The sequence below is a fragment of the Microchirus variegatus genome (assembly GCF_963457635.1).
Source record: "Microchirus variegatus genome assembly, chromosome: 11".
Lineage (NCBI taxonomy): Eukaryota > Metazoa > Chordata > Actinopteri > Pleuronectiformes > Soleidae > Microchirus > Microchirus variegatus.
In genome coordinates, this window is record NC_139812.1 from 6,948,210 (window position 1) to 6,969,881 (window position 21,672).

At 42.0% G+C, this 21,672-nt stretch overlaps 1 protein-coding gene across 1 annotated transcript in view; it reads right to left on the reverse strand.

Moving 5' to 3' along the window:
- The window catches only part of epas1b (endothelial PAS domain protein 1b), a gene marked incomplete at its 5' end in the record, with an annotated part of 93,177 nt that overhangs the window by 22,658 nt on the left and 48,847 nt on the right, over positions 1-21,672 (reverse strand). The window contains 4 exons of the mRNA XM_083897939.1: positions 7,906-8,020; positions 9,091-9,182; positions 12,757-12,908; positions 20,338-20,528. Coding sequence (XP_083754065.1) covers positions 7,906-8,020; positions 9,091-9,182; positions 12,757-12,908; positions 20,338-20,528 — 550 coding nt within the window. The remainder of the gene's footprint in view (positions 1-7,905; positions 8,021-9,090; positions 9,183-12,756; positions 12,909-20,337; positions 20,529-21,672) is intronic.

Sequence of the window (21,672 nt, forward strand, 5' to 3'; positions counted from 1 at the left end):
TGTTGCTTTTTCAGCCAATCAGCTGACGATCACGGAGAATACACATGGCTAATTAATATGCACGCTCTCACTCAGAGAGAGCGAGGGAGGGGAGGGGGAGAGATAGGCCTGGAACTTTCCAGCTTATGTGTGCAGTGTGTGTGTGTGTGCAAAATGAAAGCGTGATTATCATCAAAGCAGTCATCATCAAAGCTTTGTTTGACAAAGGAAGGCAAAGAGAACAGGACAATAAGTCAGCTGTGGCTGAGCTTCTTCACAAGGACAGCGAAAGCACAGCGTCTGCTGGTGTATGGACTGTTAGCATTTTAAGCTAGCGATCTTTATTCTAACGTGTTAGCAGACTTTTATCGTCACAAAAACAACAAACAGATGGATTATTCAGCGGCTGAAAGAGAGCAGGAAACACACGGTAGTTGTCTGAGATGATGACATGATGCCAGCACCGCTCTATCGCCTATCTAATTGGACATTTGGAGGCGAACAGACTTAAAACTGCGACGAAAAGGAAGCACGCCCGGACCTCTTATCTGATCGGAGGCACTGAAGTCTGCTGGAATACCTTTCAGTTTCTTATGGGGTGAGTTTTCATTAACGTTGTTAATCTATGTTAGGTTAGTGTTCATTCAAAGTCACATACAGACAAACATAGGGACGCTGTCTTTTAATAATCCACTGTGCGTTTCATAACGCCGTTTGGCTACATTGTTATTAGCTATGCTTGCTAGCTCGCTTGCTCGGCACTGTATTATTACAATGAGAATGATGCGCACATCGAAATTTTGTTCGGTCAGATGAGCATATTATAAGTCGTAAGAGGAGCATGTCACCACCCACTTTGAGATTTTGTACACCCGCAGGTTCAGTTTGATAATTCAAATGCTTTGAGATGAAACTCCCGTGTTCGAAACCTAACATTGCATTGAATGATGTGTGAATGCCACACCTTTGCATGCATGAATCACACATGTGATTAACAGACGTGATTAACACAATGTGTGATGAACGTGTTAATTACACGTGCGATTCATGCACATAAAGGTGTGGCATTCACACATAATTCAAGCAATACTACTGTATTAAATACTACTGTGTAAATGTGATTTTTTGGTAAAAGTAAAATAATTATTTGTCATTGTGGTTCTTGCTGTCAACAGGTAGTGGAACAAAGCTCTCCTGAAAGTCGCCTCAATATTCCGCAGCTTGTTGGAACGGCAGATGGCAGAGTGATAGTAAAGACTATCGACTGGCAGACACATCTGAGTCCCTACTTTCGAAAGCTCCCACAGATCAAGAGTTATCAGCAATTTAGGTATTTATATTCAAAATTCTGCATTTTATGAATAAAAAAATCACGAATGGACATAATAGTGTTCCATGTGAACAGTGAGCCATGTTTTAAATATCCTGTTGTGTGCTTCTATTCTGTCACAGCTTTGTTGCCAACAGACCAGATGTGGTGCTTGCTCAAACTCACAGTGACGCAGAGCCTATCGAGTTTCAGCAACTGCGCAACCCAGGAGTTCTGCCCCCTGTTGACAGTCTTCCTGTCCTGGCCCCACCTGGACTGACCATGGACAGGCAGACGTATCTTTTTGAAAAAATCAGGCCTATCTGTTCTGATGAGGCAAAAGACTTCACATGCCCAGAACCAAAGGTTACAGCACAGAAGAGTAAGCAGAAGAGGGTGCGCTTGTGATGTCACCATTTAGCCCGCATATCAACTGTGATGGACAGAGTTGGTACAGTCACATTGTGGGGGAGGAACTGGTATTGAAGATGATAATATAGTCCATGGTCCTTCACACACTTAGATATATTTTATTTGATATTTGAAGTATGTATCTATCTGTCACCTTTCTTGTTTCTCATTTTTATTCAAGTGCTTTTTGTAACAGAAGAATTTCCCTCTGGGGATCAATAAAGTAAATTCTGATTCTTATCAGTCCACTGAAGTACTTACAGCAAATAACACTACATTGACATGAACTACATTAATTCCTTTGTTTTCAAACTGCTACACTGTTTCTGTCCTGTGGGCTAACAGAAATCAGATGTCACTGACAGCTAGACTGGGTGCGGGGTTGTGACCATGTTAATGTGATGCAAATGAGCAGCTATTGGCCTGGCTCCTCATGTTGGTCAAGATCTTTCAGGCTGAATTTCTCCCTAAAGCAGTTTGAGGAGTGCCTACATTCAAATGGCCACATCTTCTTCAGAAATTATCAGATGGACATGTGTTTGACATTGTTGGAAAGCTTAGAAATCACACTTTCGGAATCTGTAACTGTAACAAATGTCCCTAAGTAGACTTGTGAACGCTTTTGCCATGGCTGGACACAAATGTCAAAACAAGATGAAAATTCGCTAACACGAGGAGGGACGCTGCTCTTGGCAGTTCCAGGGTTTCCGTTCCCTCGTCTCTGCCTCGGGAACCTTTCATCCCCATCCCGGAACGATTCCCTGGGGAAATAGGTAGATGTACGGGCTTCTTATTTCAGTGTTCCCTGGTTTTTGACTTACAGCCACTTACGTACCCCACAGATAGCGCTAAAATCGCTTTTATTGTCAACTTGCTGTCAGGACGGGCAGCTCAATGGGCGAAAGCCACGCTCTGTAGCGCTGCTCCGTCATCCGTCACCTATGCCTCTTTCACCTCCGAGCTCCGTAAGGTTTTCGATCATTCTCTTCAGGACTCCGACATAGCCACACGCTTAATTAACACCACCCAGGGTAACTCATCGGTCGCTGATTTTTCCATTAGTTTCCGGATTCATGCCGCCGAGAGCGGTTGGAATGATTCTGCTCTTAGAGCAATGTTCATTAGAAATTTTAACGGGGAACTCAGGGACGAGCTAGCTACACAAAATAATTCCTCTGATCTCGACTCTCTCGTCGCTTTAACTATTCAGATAGATAATAGCCTACATGAGAGACGCTGCGAGAAAGCTAACCTTTCACGCTACGTAACTAGCGCGGTACCTTTAACCCCAACCACTTCGTCGACTCCTCCTCTCTCTCCCTCGTCTCTCTCTTTACCTCTCTCTGTCCCTCATGAGCCCATGCAGCTGGGTCGGGCACGACTCACTTCCACCGAGAGGACCAGAAGATTAAAGAGCGGAGCATGCTTGTACTGTGGGGGGCCGAATCATCAGCGGGTTTCCTGTCCACTTCGACCAAAAGATTGAGTCCGTCAGCACACGCAGGAGTGTTGGCGGGCGGAGCTAGTTCCTGCCCAGCGCCAAGACGAGTCTCTCTCTCTGGCAAGTTCTGGTGGTCACAGCAGTCCGTCTCCCTCTCCTGTCTGGTCGATTCTGGTGCCAATGACTGCGTCATCGACCTGCAAGTCACGAACCAGGCCGGGATTCCTACTGTTCCTCTCCACAAACCTAAGGAGATCCTCGACCTCGACGGAAGTTGCCTGGCTACAGTGACTCACCACACTCAACCCATCACCCTCATCCTTTCCGGCAACCACCATGAACTCATCCAACTCTTCCTCATCCCTTCGTCTTCTTCACCTGTCGTACTGGGTCTCCCGTGGCTGGCTCTCCACAATCCCCAATTTGATTGGTCTACGGGTCAACTCTCTGGCTGGAGCGTCACCTGTCATTCCTGCTGTCTCCACTCTGCCATGCCCTCCTCTACCACGGTTACTCCCAACCCACCGAAACCTCTTCCATCCCGATGAACTACCACGATCTCGGTGAGGTCTTTTCAAAAGAACTGGCTCTGTCTCTTCCACCTCACCGGCCGTACGACTGTGGAATTGACCTTCTTCCTGGTGCTTCGCTTCCCGCCAGTCGGATGTACAATCTGTCCCGAACTGAACGTAGCAGCATGGAGGAATAAGTGAACCAGTCGCTGGCTGCGGGCCTCATCCGTCCTTCCTCCTCCCCCATCGATGCAGGGTACAGAAGAAAGATGGAACTCTGAGACCCTGCATCGACTACCGCGGCCTCAACGACATCACCATACACAACAAGTACGCTCTTCCCCTCCTGGACGCTGCATTCAGTCCACTCTGCAAGGCCCAGATCTTCACCAAGCTCGACCTTCGCAACACCTATCACCTGGTTCGCATAAAAGAAGGCGACGAGTGGAAGACTGCTTTCAACACCCCGTTGGGACACTTCGAGTACTTGGTGATGCCCTTCGGACTGACCAACGCCCCCGCAGTCTTCCAACACCTGGTTAACGACGTGCTTCGAGACATGCTGGACAAGTTCCTCTTCGTCTACCTCGATGACATCCTGATCTTTTCAGAGTCCGAAGAGGAGCATGTCCAGCATGTCCGTCTTGTTCTGCAGAGACTGCTGGAAAATAAACTCTACGCTAAAGCAGAGAAATGTACTTTTCACGCCTCTTTCGTTCCCTTCTTGGGATTTATTGTGGACCAGGGGAAACTATCACCAGACCCAGCCAAGATCAGCGCGGAGAAGGACTGGCCCACACCTTCCACAAGAAAGCAGCTACAGCGGTTCCTGGGACTCTCCAACCTTTACAGGCGCTTTATCAGGAACTATAGCAAGGTGGCTGAACCCCTCACTCGACTCACCTCGCCCCTACGAACATTCTCCTGGTCTGATGAAGCCGATGCAGCATTCAACCACCTCAAAAAACTGTTCACCTCTGCTCCCATCCTCTCCCACCCTGATCCCAGCCTCCAGTTCATTGTGGAGGTGGACGCATCCGATACTGGGGTAGGGGCTGTCCTTTCTCAGCGCTCCCCTTCTGACCAGAAATTACACTCCTGCGCCTTCTTCAGCCGTCGACTGTCTCCAGCAGAAATCAATTACGACGTGGGCAATCGAGAACTTTTGGCCATCATCATGGCGTTGCAGGAGTGGAGGCACTGGTTGGAGGTGGCCTCCCATCTGTTCATCGTCTGGACTGACCACAAAGACCTCTCTTACCTCCGTAACGCCAAAAGACTCAACTCCTGACAAGCACGCTGGGCTCTCTTCCTGGGCCGTTTCTCCTTCACTCTCTCCTTCCGTCCTGGTTCCCGTAACGTAAAACCCGACACATTATCACGCCAGTTCTCAACTGACCCACCTACCACTTCCTCCAACCCTATTGTGTCCGCCTCCTGCATCGTTGGAGCAGCATCATGGCCGGTGGAGGAGGCGGTCCGACGAGCGCAGCAGGAGGAACCTGATCCTGGGAATGGACCTCCCAATCGCCTATTCGTTCCCAACTCGGCTCGGTAGGAGGTTGTGCAGTGGGCACACAGTTCCAAGCTCACATGTCATCCCGGAACGGCTCGTACCCTCCGCTTCCTTCGACAACGGTTTTGGTGGCCCTCCATGCTGCAAGACACAACCACTTTCATCTACGCCTGTCCCACCTGTGACATCCAATCGACCACCTGCTGTACTCCTGAACCCCCTTTCCATTCCTCGTCGTCAATGGTCGCATATCGCTGTGGACTTACCGGCCTTCCTCCCTCCTGTGTCAACACTACGGTCCTGACGGTGGTAGAATGTTTTTCCAAGGCAGTTCACTACATCCCCCTTCTTAAGCTGCCAACCGCCACCGAGACTGGAGACCTGCTGGTCAATCACGTGTTTCGCCTCCACGGCTTCCCCATTGACATTGTTTCCAAACGAGGTCCCCAATTCACCTCCCAAGTCTGGAAGGCGTTCTGTTCTGCTCTGGGCGCATCCGTCAGTCTCTCCTTCGGATACCAGCCCCAATCGAACGGCCAGACGGAGCGGGCTAACCAGAGCATGGAGAGCGCTCTTCGCTGTGTAGCTGCATGTCACCCAGCCTCTTGGAGTTCTATGCTCCCCTGGGTCGAATACGCCCACAACTCCCTCACATCCGCTTCTACAGGCATCTCCCCTTTCATGGCGTCTCTCGGATAACAACCTTCCCTCTTCGAGTTCCAGGAGGAAGATATTGCCGTCCCCTCTGTCCAGGCCAACCTTCGTCGCTGCCACGCAGTCTGGAGACAGGTCCGTTCATCCCTGGAACGATCTTCCCTACAGTCCCAGAAGCAAGCTAACCGCTACCGAATCCCGGCCCCAGACTACCAACCTGGCCAGAAGGTCTGGCTCTCCTCCAAGGCCCTTCCCCTACAGGTCGAATCCAAGAAGTTGGCTCCTCGCTTCATCCGTCCCTTCCCCATCGATCGCATAATCAACCAATCCTCTGTTCGCCTCAAACTCCCCAGCTCCTTAAAGATACACCCGACCTTCCATGTGTCACTCCTGAAGCCCGTGGTGGAGTCAGAGTTGGTCCCTCCCTCCAACCCTCCTCCTCCAGGCGTATCTTGGACTGTCGTCGTCGGGGCAGGGGTCACCAATACCTGGTCAACTGGGATGGGTACGGCCCAGAGGAGAGGTCATGGGTTCCTCGCCATTTCATCCTGGACAAGGACTTGCTGCGGGACTTCCACCGGGACCATCCCGATAAGCCTGGCATCACCTGCACCTTCCACATTATTTTTATTATTATTGTTATTTTTGTCTGTCGCTGCTGCTGCTGCTGTGTGCTCACTCCTTCTCTCTCAGGGGGCGTGGTTGACCTACTTTCTCTCAAGACGCCAGTGATCGACTACACCTGCGCGGCCCCGCCTCACCTGCCCCTGATCTGCAATCAGGAGGACTTATAGGCGGAGCCGTTCCTCTTCACCGGCGTCAGATCGTTGTTCACAGTCAGTTGGTAAAGTCATGCTCCTAGTTGTCTCTTTAAAGTTACCTGCTCGCTGGATACTTACCCGTCTCTCCTCGCTCCAGGTCGCCACGTCTCCTGCACCTTTGAGAGCCTCTGGTCCTTGCCTGCATTCCCTATGCTCCTGGGAATCTCTCCTACTCACACCAACTACTCCGTGAGTCTGTTCCTTAAAGGAACGCCACCAAATCGCCGAGCCAAACCTGTCACAGCTGCACTTCTCTCTCTCCCTCTCCCTCTATCTTTCGTTCGCTTCCGCTTTTGTGAAGTCGCTTTATGTTATTGTTTTATGTAAATAAATATTATTGTTTATCATTTTACAACCATCTCAGTCTGCTTTCGGGTCCACCGCCATTGTATTCATAACATTTCCGGCCTAAAAGGGTTTATTCAGTAGTTAAAATTTGGTTGTGAAGAGGATTTTAAGCAATACAGTCAAAAATGATCTCCCACCCACCACAACCGCTCTTGACCTTTCACTTTCAAACACCAAAGCCTGATTGAGTCCAAATGAATGTATAAAGTAGCAAATTTTACTATTCTGCATTAAAAGGTTTACAACACATTTGTAAGGTTTTGATGACCTTGACCATGTCAGGATGGTCCCAATCAAGGCAAGGATCCAAATGCAATGAAACGGAGTCAGAGGCATAAAATAAATAGAGTATTTATTCCTCTCAAAAAACATGAACAAAAAAGAATGCGCAAGGCAAGAGCAAAAGGCACCAAACTAAACTGACAAAAAAAAATCTTAATCTTCTAGAGTGACAATCTAGGCATGAAAACAGGACATATAAAATTTGTGAAGCCATACATCGCACTGACAAAGAACACGAGGAGAAGGGAAGAGGGAACCTGGACCAGGTGCTGACAATCAGGGAAATTAGACAGGACCAAGGTAAAGACAGCGACAGTGCAGACAACTTGGAAGGGGAACCCTGACCAAAATAAAACAGGAAATGACAAAAACATGACACCCAAAACACAACTAACAAATTTGCCGATGTGCGACAGACCATCAAATTCTAACCCGTTCATTTTTTAGTCCAGTTGTATTACATTGTATTGCATAGTCTTGACATATTGTGTTTATAATTAATTATAGGAGGAACATGAAAACCAGGTGGGCAGGCATAAAAATTTATAAATTTATAGTTAAATAATAGTTAATAGTTAATAGTTAAATAATATATTTATATATATATATATATATAAAAGTGGCTCTCTCACCTTCCAGCTGGCCGACTTGAGATTGACAGTGCGTCCCCTGTTGGTCACAGTGCATTTCATCCTCATGAAGAAATCTCGCTCGGTGGTGAGCTCTTTGCCTTTTTTGCCAAAGCCACTGCCTGAAAAACACAGGTGTAAAAACATGACGTGGTTTAATGTGTTCATTTATGGATGTTTGTGTTATTTATGATGTCAGGTTGTTGGACATAAAACAAAAGTTTTCAATATTTATTTAAATTGCAGTTTAACTCATTAGTTTCCCAACTTTACACTTAAATGACTGACTAACCAGTTAATGTCTAACCTTAAACCTTAACCTAACTTAGGACCAGGTTTCGGTCAGTATGTAGACTACTGGTCCTGACAAGGTCAGTGTTTGTGACAGAAAACACATACAGACAGGCACACACAAACGACAGACATGTGATGATGTGTGTCTTTTGTCAAATGTCCACACTCACATTCGGAAAGGATTAGTAACTGCAATTTGTGTGTTTGTGTTGAGAACAGTGTGTCCAACTAGGGAAAAAAAGTGTCCTCATTTGGGAACAGTCTGTTTCTTGGGATATGTGGAAACAGGTTAGGTTAAAGGGGCAGTTCAATGATTTAGGAACTGAAAAATAACACAGTCACTGCTGACTGCAATGTACTCACCATGCGCTTCATTTATTTTACATTGCTGCTGTCAGACAGCCTTTTTCAACAGGCAACTGAAGTGTGTACTGCTTGGTATACCAAACATACATCACTGCGTGCACCAAAGTTCATAGAGAAAACCACTGATTTTACACAATGGCACACAAATGTTGTGGATCCTCTGCCTCCTCCAACAAGTAGTGAAAATGTGACTTTTTTTACAGAGCCTTCGACATCAGAAACGTTATATTTGGATTTACCCAAGTGATGCAAATCCACAGCTGTCAGCTCTGACTCATTACTACAACCACAGTTCAAAACCTAAAGCTACGTTATAGCTAGGTCTGTGATTTGTTTTTTGGACACCCTTTTTATCTTCTTTGTTGAAATGTTCTTCATAGCTCATAACACGACTAATCAGAGATCATTTTATTCAGACATTCAAGTCTGAAGCTCATTTTCCCATAGACCCAGACCATAGCCCCCCCCCCCCCCAGTGGCAGATCAAATGTCTTTGTAAGTGAGATGCATGTGGATGAGGCTGTGGACTGACCAGCTGTCTTCAGGCAGAGATTTTCTCTGATCTCCTCGTGGTCACATGGATGTGTGAAATCAAAGATGCTGTGACCAGTGAGCTCCACCTGAAAAATAGTAAAGTGTCATTATTAAATCTGGAATGGGCAAGTTTTTGTCTTATAGGCCCAGATATTGATCAGATATTGATCAGATAGCGATTCACCACATACATGTCTCCGGTGTCCATATCAAGAACTGACTGCTAGCCAAACACAGTCATGCCCCCCTTATGTGACCTCCCCCTCTGTGCACTGCCATATCAACAATGTTAGCCACACGTGAAGTCCCAATATACTATAGACTGCTCTTTGAACACTGATGAAAGCAGAGACTGCAGTTTCATTCGTTAGCTGTGCACGGACCAACCAACGTATTTTCGCTGACGGACTTGTTGTGTGTGTTGTGACTCGTTGCAGTCACAATTCTGTTCAATGAGTTCACAATGATTCTCTCACCATCTACTGAAGTGGTTTGGCATATCAGATAACAATCTGCCCTCAGGTGTATTTACACCTGTTCTTACAAATGATCATGCGCTATCTGATTGCAATCTGATCAGAAAATAAACGTTCTAATGCCAGGTGTAAAATCATGATTTTAAAGTGCTCACATGTAATGGTGTTAAACAATTGTGAAGAGGACCCTGATTATAAAGATCAGGGTTTACCCTGCCTGTCTAAGGCATAGGCGGGCCGTCTGGGTGATTGTCGCCACCGCCTTAGTTGAAAAAAGGATAGAAAAAGATGTATCCAATGATCTTGACACAATAGAAATATGAGCATTGTAATGCCTCTATAGCAGTGGAACTAGGCAAACTAGTTAGAAAGAGGGATCGAAACTGTACAAAAGGTCATCCCTCTGTGCATGTTTCTTTCATTGTTTATAATTGCCACACAATTCCCGCCCTGTATATATACAGTATACCACTCAGCTCAGAGCTAACATCGGTTCCTACAGTCACTCCTGAACGGTGGACGGACCCCCGCTACTTTGAGGGTTTATGTGGCGGCCATTTCCTCAAGTTGATGACAACACTGTGGGGTGCCACAGATTTGTGTCACTTTTCCTAAAGGGAGCCTTGAGGCTACAACCCCAAGTAAGGATGAAATAGAAAGTTATGTACGTAACTATGGTTCTATGAATCCTGGATGACCGCCAGAGCGTTCCGTCACTCAGAATCCTTGTGGTTTCACAAGAAGATTCTGCAGGAACAGATCCTCTGATGTCACTGGAAGATATAAGCTAGCCCGTATCATCAGGGGTCACAGGTGACTTTGTTAGTATAAACACTCGACCTGCGCATGCGCAAGATGGAGACATTCAGTGCTAAAGAATCCAGGATTCATAGAACTGTAGTTACATAGGTAACTTTCATTTACCAGTTTTTTTAAGGAAGTAATTTTTCTGTTGCCCTGTACCCAAGGGAAACAGAAAAATAAACTGTTTCTCTGAAATTCCATTGCCCCCAGCTGTTTCTTGGCAGACTGATTATGTACATAACTAATTTTTCATGCCAAACTAGACTGAAATTTAAATGTCAAGTATGTAAAAATAAAGGTTTCTTGAAGAAAAAAAAAGAAATTCAATAAACGACCCAGGATTATGTTTATATGATTGCTTTAAAATAAAAATGATTTGGTTTTAATAGCTAGTCATTAAGCCTTTTATATGTATGTTTGGTAAGAGCCATGCTTTAACAAAGTCCACCATTTTGTGCCGCCGTGTTTCTAGGCTACAACATCCTTTTTTGGAACGCAAAGGCCACCATACTTGTACTTGGGGGGAGGTGAAGGCTCATAAAATCATGTATTTGAGCTCTGTTACCAAATACTTACTGTTGCTGTACCTTAACTCTGCTTTGTGGCAAACTTGTCATCTTACTGCTGCCCCACACTGGAGCTGCACTTTTAAACCCTCTTCCCTTCAACCCAGGAGAGCCAGAGGCGGTTTAATGAACTGTGTCCTGTTTGGGCCATCTACATCTATTTGAACAGAACTAAGAAGTTTAGAGGGAACAAGCAGCTCTTTGTATCCTGAGCCTCTTTGCCTAACAGAGGGAAGCCTTTTTCTCTTGTAATAGTGGCAAACATAATCTGACATGCTAGAGTTGTGAACGACAGCCTTTAGAGAACATGTGGGCTGTAGGCCACACACCTCATAACTAGGGCTGTCAAAATTAATGTGTTAACGCAGGATGATTTATTTGTGGAATGAACGCATTCATTTTTTTAACGCATTAACGCACTTTCTCACTTTCATTGCGCTACGGGCAGACGTGCAGTTTATGAACAGGCAAGGAAAAAGAAAGAAAGAAACAGTTGTAAGTGGCGCTGCTGGCGCAGATAATGATATAATCATAACATTAACAGTCACCGTCTAACTAACGGGGACACAGACAGCAGCTAACATTAGCGTCAGAATGCTAGCTAACGCTAACCCTGGATTTCCACTGGACGCGGAACGGCCACGGAACAGCAGCGGCGCGGTTCTGCCTGGCGTCAATCCCCACCGGGCGCGTTACGGCAGCGGCGCGGTGCCTTGGGAGCCAGCGGTAATCGCGCGATAATCTTGAACGGATGCGAGTTCGCAAACTATTTAACTTCTATACTTTATATTTTGTTTATAATGTGAGTTATTTACAGTGCAATGTTTAACTTTATTATTTGTAATTATTTACAGTATTTTATTTTTTCTATTTATTTATATTGTCTTATAATGTGGGTTCTTTACAATGTAATGTTTATTTTTTTACTAAGTTTGTATAGGTTTTTAAAAAAAAGTTATTTACAGTATTTTATTGTTCTTTACATTTATATTTTCACATACTTTATTTATCTCTCCGTTCCTACAACAATATAAAGAGAAAATTCTAATTTTTCTGGCATATTTACGAATGGTAATTAATCATGATTAATCGTAATCCACAGCTACACTGTGATTAATCTGATAAAAATTTTTTATCTTTTGACAGCCCTACTCATAACACTTAAAATGGTCCAGTGAGTAAGTGAGTGAGTGAGTTTAGGGTTGATCCTCTGTGTCTGAGCTGGACAAGTATTTCACACCAGCCGACTGACTGTTTACACCCAAGTCTCTCTAAGTCTGTCTAAAATAATGCGTTTTCAAAATATATCACTTTAAAATGATAAAAAAAACAACTAAAAATAAGTGAGTTCTACCATCTTGATTTGTAAACGGTCATTTAGAACGTTTGAAGTTTTGTCCAGCAAAATATTGCTGCTATGGTGCAAATGACAGTGGACCTGTCAGTCGCACCATAGCTTAACGTTGTTGTCACGGCAACACTAACAAGACCGAGCTAAGTGTGTACCAAAAGGAACTAAGGAGTGAAACACAGTCAAGGCCCGACCTTGGTCTTGTTTATGTTTCACAAACATTGGGTCAGGACCCACAGATGAGTCATCTTTTTGTTCCCCAAACAAATTAGCTAAAACTACTATAATTTCTTGTCTTGATTAATGTTAAATGTGACTCATAAGGTGAAGCACTGTGACTATGCCACTGCACTGCAGTCAGATCATCAATCCAGATTGGAGACTTGTGTTTCATCGCCTTTATTAAAAAAGCCTCTCACGTTGTAGTTCAGACTTGATGTCCATGTGGTGTGTGGTTGTGTACCTGTGTGAGCCCCATGAATTTGTTGATGTTCTCAGACAGGAATATCATGTCGCCATCTGATGTTACCACGGTGATAAAGCCCTCCAGTGACTTCAGGTACAGACTGTCCATCTGTCCGTCCTCATTGCTGTCACTGCTCCTGCTTCTGCGCCCTGAGGGAGACATTGGAAAACACTGGAATCATTTATCTTATTCAGTGATTAGAAATGAATACCACTTTAAATGTGTGTGTGTGTGTGTGTGTGTGTGTGTGTGTGTGTGTGTGTGTGTGTGTGTGTGTGTGTGTGTGTGGGTGTGTGTGTGTGTGTGTGTGTGTGTGTGCAGATCTGTGCTTATGCTCAGACATGTTTTCCTTCTAGGAGCTTTGGCTCTGGGCCAAAACAAACCAGTGCAGCTTCTTCCTGTGTCTCAGGCTGCTCCTGATCCACAGCACTGACAAATTACACCCAAACTACACAACATAGCATTATGCAATTACGGTCAAACTCCACACACAGCCTCCAAACATGTATACACAGAGACTCCAGTGCGTCCACCAAGTCTGAAAAACTGATACAAGAAACAGTCGCAAAGTGCCTAACGTGTGTGTGTGTGCGTGTGTGTGTGTCTGTGTGTGTGTGCGTGTGTGTGTGGTGGCTTCACGCTGAACAAAGCCCAGTCATCGATGGGGGTGGAGGGTGGGCCTCCAATTCCTCCAGTGTGCTTCCCTGAGATAAGAAATGTCAGTTTCTCAAGGCTCTGGATGAGGCTGAGGGCTCGAGTTTGAAGCCAGGCCCAGATTGTGTTCACCCCCGGTGGGGTCTGGAGCTTTCTCATGGGCCTCAGGGAGCTGGGGAGGACTCTAGGGGCCTACTCCAAAAGCCAGCATCACCTTTGGCCTAAATACTTAGCTGTGATTACCGGTCATTTGGAGCAAGTTGTACTTTTCTTCTCTCTCTCTTGTTCTCTTGGTTGTGTAACTGTCACCAGGACAGCAGCAACGGCACCCCATTATTTTTGTAACCAGTACAAAAATAATGGGGTGCCGGAAAGACAGCTGCTGTTCTGATAATCGTTTCCTCTCTGTTTTTTTTTCCTAATGGTTGTTCTGTTGAACTGCACTGAATGCAGTGAGAGCAGGGTCATATGAGATGGTATGTGACTAATTCTGATGGGATTTTTTTTCTTGTTTGTTTTCCCTGTATTTATTTGAAACAAATACATATCAGGGTGTGTAACATGAAACAGGAGCAACAGAGGAAACCTGGCTAACGTCATGTAGCCTCTGATCTGGGAGCTACAATCAACGAGGTCCCAGTTTCATGTTTTTATTTCACATCTTAGAATTTCAAAACAATGGATGAGGAAAATGAAAAGGCAGATTTAGACAAAACAATGTGGGGAAAAACTGTGAGCTACTAAAATTAAATTTAAGTGCTGAACTGGGAGGTTAATAAGGCACTGATTCTTGAAACTTTGGCAAAAACATGTCCCACTAAAAAAAGTGCTAATTCTGTTGGAAATTAATAACATTTTCATGAATAAAAAGAATCAACATCATAATCAGGCAGTCCTTTGCACATATGTAAGGTTCTTTTATAGGTTTATTTAAATTTTTTATTAATTTAATGATTATATGCTAGCCCACTGCCTGCATAATCAGTTGTCCTCATAATCCTCATAATCATTTCAACTTGATTAAAAAATACAAAAAGTAATAATTGAGTTGAATAATATCTTTACAACATTAAAGAGTCCATTGTAATATGTATAAAAACAACAAACAGTGAGTTTTGAACGATATTGACTATTATTTTGTGGTTGCTCAAAATGTGTCCCTCATATTCGACCTAAAAGGTCAACTACATTCCTGAGGACCCCATTTTCAAACCTTCAGCTCTACTGCATTCTTCAAGGTCACTCAAGCTCCTGTAGGTTTGCTATTTTCTCTTAAACTTGTTCATATTTTTGGACACTGCTACTGTCACAACCATAACATGTCAACACCGTCTCTGTTGTATAAAAATGTTAAATTAGATAATGACATAAATGTAAACTTTTTAAAAAGAGGTCTGAAGTATCTAGCAACATAGGGGAAACAAGATGGCTAATGTGAACAACTCATGCTAATAATGTGAAAGAGTAGGTTTTTGTCACCACCGTCAGGTTTTCTTAACCTGACGGTGGTGACAAAAACCAAATGGTCCTCAAAGGAGGCTAGAACATAATTGTTAAATGAAGAGGTTGCACTGGTACATTGCTGAACAGCCAAGACCTTGGTCTATAATGAGATACCTCCACATTTTGAAATATAAGTAAAACATTTTTTTCAAAATTAAAACCTGTTTTAGCTAAATTCCCAAGAATCAGTGAAGGAATCACAAAATACGATATTTTCTACAATAAAGTGAAAAAGCACATGGCATTATCTCACTTACTTACTCACGTACCTCTGTAAATTTATCTAGAATGCAAGTTTGATCCTATAAACTTCAAAATACTTGTGTTTGTCTTTTGAGAAGTTTCCTAAGGTACTTTTTCTTCCCACGTCATGGAAAACCACTCATTTTGTGCTTATATGATCTATATAACATGACCTTAAAATACACTTATGATTACCTTTCATTTCAGATAAAACCTGCTCCATTTCTTTAAATGATGGGCATTTTCATGCGTTGCAAACAATGAAATAGTCCAATTCTGGTATAACACAAATAATTAGGCTTAAAATAAAAGAAATGTTATTATAGGGCCATCCCCTCCATACAGTATACGAAACAGCCCATAATAAGAACATGTTAAGGTTGGCTAACAACATCGTCTCTAACAGTAGCCACGTCTTAAACAAAGAATATGAACTATTACCATCACAGTGCAGATTCAGAGTACCAAGGTTTAACAAGAACAAACTGAAACAATCTTTTGTGCATCAATCAATCCTCATGCTTAACACCGAAGCAAGTTTTAGATCAAGGAGAAGGTCTATCTATTACATCGTGATTCCATATATTTTCAATCACTATACAGTACATATAATATTGAGTGTATTTCAATTTATTAAAAATAATAAATATGATGCTTATTAATGCAACAGTCTTTAAATCCAGGAAAAGTCATCACAGATACTATACTAATATACTAATAATATATATACACTAATACACCATATGCAAACATAATATCCATATATTGCCCTGTCCACGCTGCATTTGAAGTATTTTGTTTTTGATTGTTGTTTAATTCCAATTTAAAATGCAATAATTGAAATACTTTAACTTGTAATCCTTGCATTATATACCAGTGTTTCCCAAACTTTCTCTATGGGAACATCTTTTTGAAGATGGCAAACTATCGTCGCCCAAATCCCAATACAGTCATATCTGTACGACCTGTAAAACCTAATATAATTTTAAATGAGCAATTTTAATTGTTCATTATTTTTTTCTATATTTTTCATTATTCAACACACAATTTCCAATATATATAGTCATATAGTATACACACAATATTTCATGTTCTGATGGTATCTCCATTGATCTTGCACCATCTTTGAAATTATATGCAGCACATATTGTTTATGATTTAAACAATTTAAAAATGTTTCTTTATGTTCAGAAAATTGTAATGAGATATTTTACCAAAATCATTCTGTGGACTCTGCTCGTCTACATGCCAGCAACTGTGTCCTGTGAATGTGTGTATGTGAGCTCACACTATAGATGCACTATATTAATATGCGAGTGAATGTGCATGGATGGCAAAAACACTAGTGGTCATCATGACTAGAAAAGCATAATATTAATACACAACATTTAATATTTATTTTACAGCAAGCATCTAGAAACAGACGTGGGATGAAAAGCAATAAAATAATATACTATTATTTGGGGCTGGGCAATATATATATGGATATTATATCTATATGGTGACATACATATTTATTATTTTGAATACATTTGTGAAATACACTAAATACTATACATGAATACTGATTAAAAACACATGGAAGTTTCAAAATTATATTTTAAAAGTTACTTAATCAAAGTCATTGTCTCTAACACGTAAATATATTATATATCTAATAATAAAAAGATGAAAGGTAATAAGTGTATTTTGAGATCATGTAATACAGACCATAACAAATAGATTGTATTTTCGAGTGTATTTACAGTGTATTGAATCTATGTATCTGAAACTTTTTCCAGTCCAATATCCACATATACTGTATATCATATGTATGATATGATAAAGCCTCAAAATATCCAGATATTATTCATAATTCATATCACCCAGACTTACAGAAATATTGATTTGATCTATACTGTGACATTTAAATGAATGCTCAGGCTTTGACAGAGGCTGTTATGAGTTGATGTAACATCATTATTTGAAATCCTACAAGCTCCCCAAAACATATTGAGACATTATTTTTGGTCCATATTGCTCACTCCCCTGAGGGACCTCAAACAAGTCAAACTCGGATGGAATCTGACGTCACTAATAACAGTGAAGCAGTGAAGTAATCAGTGAGGGAAAAAAAAGAAAAGTGCAGCACAATCACAGCCTCCTAATCTGCACATCAGCGTTCAAGAGCTGCTGTTGTATAACTGAGGTGGTTCCCTACAGCGGCTTGCATACTCTGTGTGACCTCTGGTGCATATGCGGCGTGTTTGTGTGTGCGACGCCGGCATGTGTGGCGCCACGGCAGCCGTGTGTTATGGCTAGTGGGGGTAATGCCAGCACCCGTCCAATGATGGGCAGAGCTCTTTGCTTCCTCTCCAATCACTGCTGCCATCGTAGAGCAATCAGACCAGGCCTGATAACACTATCTGCTGTTGCATCACACGGATCTCCCCTCCTCCTCCCCTCCTCCTCCCTCACCCACTGCTTTCCTACCCTCATTAGATTTACCCCTCTTCCTCCTCCTCCTGAAGCATTCTCTCTTCCTCGTGTTTTCTCCTCCTTCCTTCCCTAGTCTGCTCCTCTTTTATCTTTGTGCAGTAATCTTTGATTACTGTAACGGAATCTTGAGGACCTCCGCACTTTCCAATATAGACTTTTTTTTTAAAGGCCCACTTCTCGCAAAATACAACATCAGGGCAGAGGGAAGAGTGATTTTTGTTTAAATACCTTAACTACCAAAAACACTTTAATTTACCTTTACGCTGGTTGGAGGTAGCAGCTGAGGCTTTCAAGGTTTTCATATCTCAAAGATCTTGAGCTGAACTGAAACTATCTCCATAACCTGAATACCACAAGGTTTCAACATGAATCTGAACATGTTTTTAACCCATTCATTTCCTATATAAAAACAGTAACAGCTGATAGCACACACTGATTTATCTATTTAGATACAAACATGAAACATAACCATCTTTGTGAAATGCAATGCAAAGTTAACATCTAGCCACACTCGATGATATTCAAATCTGATTTTATTTTAAAAACCTTGGAGACAATGAACTTTGTAACTGATTGTCAATGTTTTAATCCTGAGCACAGACTACATGATCCAGTCCAGCTGTTGCGTATGCAATGTTTTGTGCTGAGAAACCTAAAAAGTGGGTTCTAAACAAAAGTACACAACATCCCTTTCCCAGCAAACTTGCTCTCATTGGTTAGAGTTCTGAGTTCACGCCCCAAATCACTGTCCAGTAATAAATATCATAGATAATACCTTGTCTATATTTTATACTTACAATTTGAAATTTTGACGACTCTCTTAAAATCAGAGCCGGACAGTAACCAAGTACATTTACTTGAGTTCTGTACTTAAGAAAATTTTGAGGGATCTGCACTTACTCGAGTATCATTTTTGGGGAGCACTCATGACTTAACTCAAGTATATTTGAGAGGCAAATATTGTACTCTTTACTCCACTACGTTTCTATCCATAACCGTGAGTACCCGTTACTTCTTCTAAAAACAAAACAAACAAAAAAAACAACTCCATGGTCAGATTTAGTTGAGAGACAAAACCATGATAGTGTTTGCTGTGTTAACCAAAACAAAACTTCACCGCAAGTGTTATTACACATTTATGTAAGCTGAGCATTTGTTTTTATGTTCTTGAGTATGCTGTGTGTTTAACACAGTCAGGTTCAAATGTGGGTGCAAAAAATCCATTTAAACTCTAGCAGAGGTCTGTCAGTGCATTGCCATTGTGCTATTGTGAGAAATGTTAAATAAAGCAACATGGTAAAAAGATGAAAATTACTTGATTTTACTTTCAATTCCTTTTACATTCTTTAATGTATTAACATTAAAATTTTTCATAACTCCATGTCGGACGTTTTTATACATAAATGTAAGCACTGTGGCAGTAGTAATGCAATGTTTAGAAAATGTACTCTTGTACTCTTAAAAACAAGTACTTCAGTACTTTTACTTAAGTAGACATCTGACTGTAGTACTTTTACTTGTAAAATTTTATCAAGCGGTATCTGTACTATTACTCAAGTACATAACCCTTGCTCAACTTACTCAACTATAATCCAAGTGATTTATAATGTTACATTTGTATCAATAAAAGTCAAAGTAGTGGTGGTGGGGGGGGGGGGGGGGGACAGCAGAAGTGAAAAAGTAATGTCAATCATTTCTTTGTTCAGGTGCCGCATTTCATGAGCTTCCATCCACAAAAGTTGAACAACAACATTTCATATTTGAAAGCATTATAATTATAAGCTGTGATATTTGATGACTAGTTTTGCTCGGGCTGTTTAATTTGATTGCGCTCTGATCTCATGTTGGAACACTGAAGGATTTCCAGAACAATAGGTAGGTCTGCGTCTTTGTCAAACTTCCTTAGCTTCTAAATTTAAAGACCAAGACAGAGAGGAAGGGGGGAGACAGGGAAAATAAAATAAAAAAAAGGTCTGACAAATATTTTCCCACACACACACACGCACACACACACACACACAAACACACACACACACACACCATCATCACACACGTACACTAATCTGCCCAGATTTCAGGTCAGTGGGTTCCCTGCAGCGTCATCTCATTGTTTGCCTTTTTTGAAGCCTCAAATCAATTTTTGTATTTGTTTGTTTTTTTAAACAAAAGGATGCTTTGGAAACGGTGTGTTGAGTTTTAACCAAAGACACTTTCTCTAGACTCTAGTGAGGGAACAATATACCATATCATCACTCATCGTTATAAAGGCACAAGTTTATCATGGTGAATTTCTATTATGTTGTGAAAGTACACGCTTAGAAATAAAGGGTTTTAAAAGGGTTCCAGGTGGAACCTTAATAAAAAGGTTCTACCTGGAGCCAAAAAGGGTTCTCCTATGAGGACAAGCCGAAGGTTCTACTTAGCAGTTTTATTTCTAAGAGTGTATGTTCATTATGTCTCCTGATTGAATTTAGTTTTTTGGTTTGTGGTCAAGGAAAACGTCCTAAAACTAAGTGAATTTCTATTATGGTGATAAAAGATAATAGCCCTTGTCATTTATTTTTAATGTGCCACACCCTCCTCATGACTTATCTGCAATGTTTGTAACCACCAACAGAAGGCTGCGCCCATTTCATTTTAAGAATCTAAAAAAAAAATGTGTGCGTGCGTGTGCATGCGTTCATGTATCTGTGTCCATACCTGTGGCGAGCAGATTGCGTGTGCGCAGGAAGCTGATAGTTAGCCTCATTATCGAGGCCTTGTCAAGGTGAGCGCTGATGCTGTGGGGGAGGGGCAGTTGGTGAGCCAGCTCATAGAAAACCTCCGTCTCTTTGCTGCGTCTACAACGGGCAGCGTCCCGGGACTTCTCCTTCCGACGCTCTGAGCTGCTCCTGCAACAAGACGATCGCACATTAGCTTTGTTCCATTAAATTCCACTCTGTTCTCATAGAAAACATTTTGATATGAACCAGATTAAGACATTAATCTGAAGACAACACTGCCATGGAAACAGATTAACAACCAAGCATTCACCAAACCGACCAATCACTCAAGTACCTTCCTTAGAGCATCCAATTAGAAGTTTTCAAAACAGTGTCATGGAATAATCTGTTAGCATTCCCTCTGTCTTCAGATTTTATTCTGCAGAGATTTTTACACAAGGTGCAATCCTCCTATTTTTTCCAGGATTGTGAGAATTTAGAGTTTCTAATCAACCAAATCAATTGTGAGCAATGGGGATCCCAGACCTGTCCACAAGACAAGTTCCCTTTCTACCAGACCATGGAGGCCCCAGATGAACTAAATTCTATAGATAATGATTGATTATTAAACTTCATTTAACTATATCAGAGAAACTGATATTAATTATCATGAAACGTTTTTCATGGACTTTTTACTTATATGTTTAGGTAACATGGAGGACACCTTCATTTTTAGTTTTTTCCGACTTGGCATATGGCTGTTTATTGTAATGCTATCTATATTTCACACACAGAAGTGATGATTATCTTTTAACAAATCACTGAATTGATGTGTGTCCAGCTCCATCCTTGGTGCAAGATGTGTGTTTATAAAAAAAAAAAAAAACTCAACAAAGGTTTTTCCTGAGCGTATTTTACACAGATACACAAAAGCAGAGGCATGTGAACATAATTACACAGCCTTATTGATGCAAAGCACACATGCCTGTTCAGTGTTCTAAGCCCAGATAGATAGATATACATATACATATATATAAATATATACACCTGCATATATTTTCATACCATTTTTATGTGGTGTCATGCCTGAAGGCAAAAATTTAATCCTGACTTTCAGGGGACACAAAGTGTCTCAGAGAACTCTTAAAACTGTAACATGCAATCAACTACTATTGTGAAAATAAAAACACAAAACCAAAAGATTTAGCTAAAGCTCGTCCTAAGGAGGATCTTCCTGTATTGATGCCTGTGTTATTAAGGTAAATTTCAATAAAAAAACAAACAATGCAAAGATGAAGATTCAGATCTGCTAAGATCTACTTCTATGTTTTCT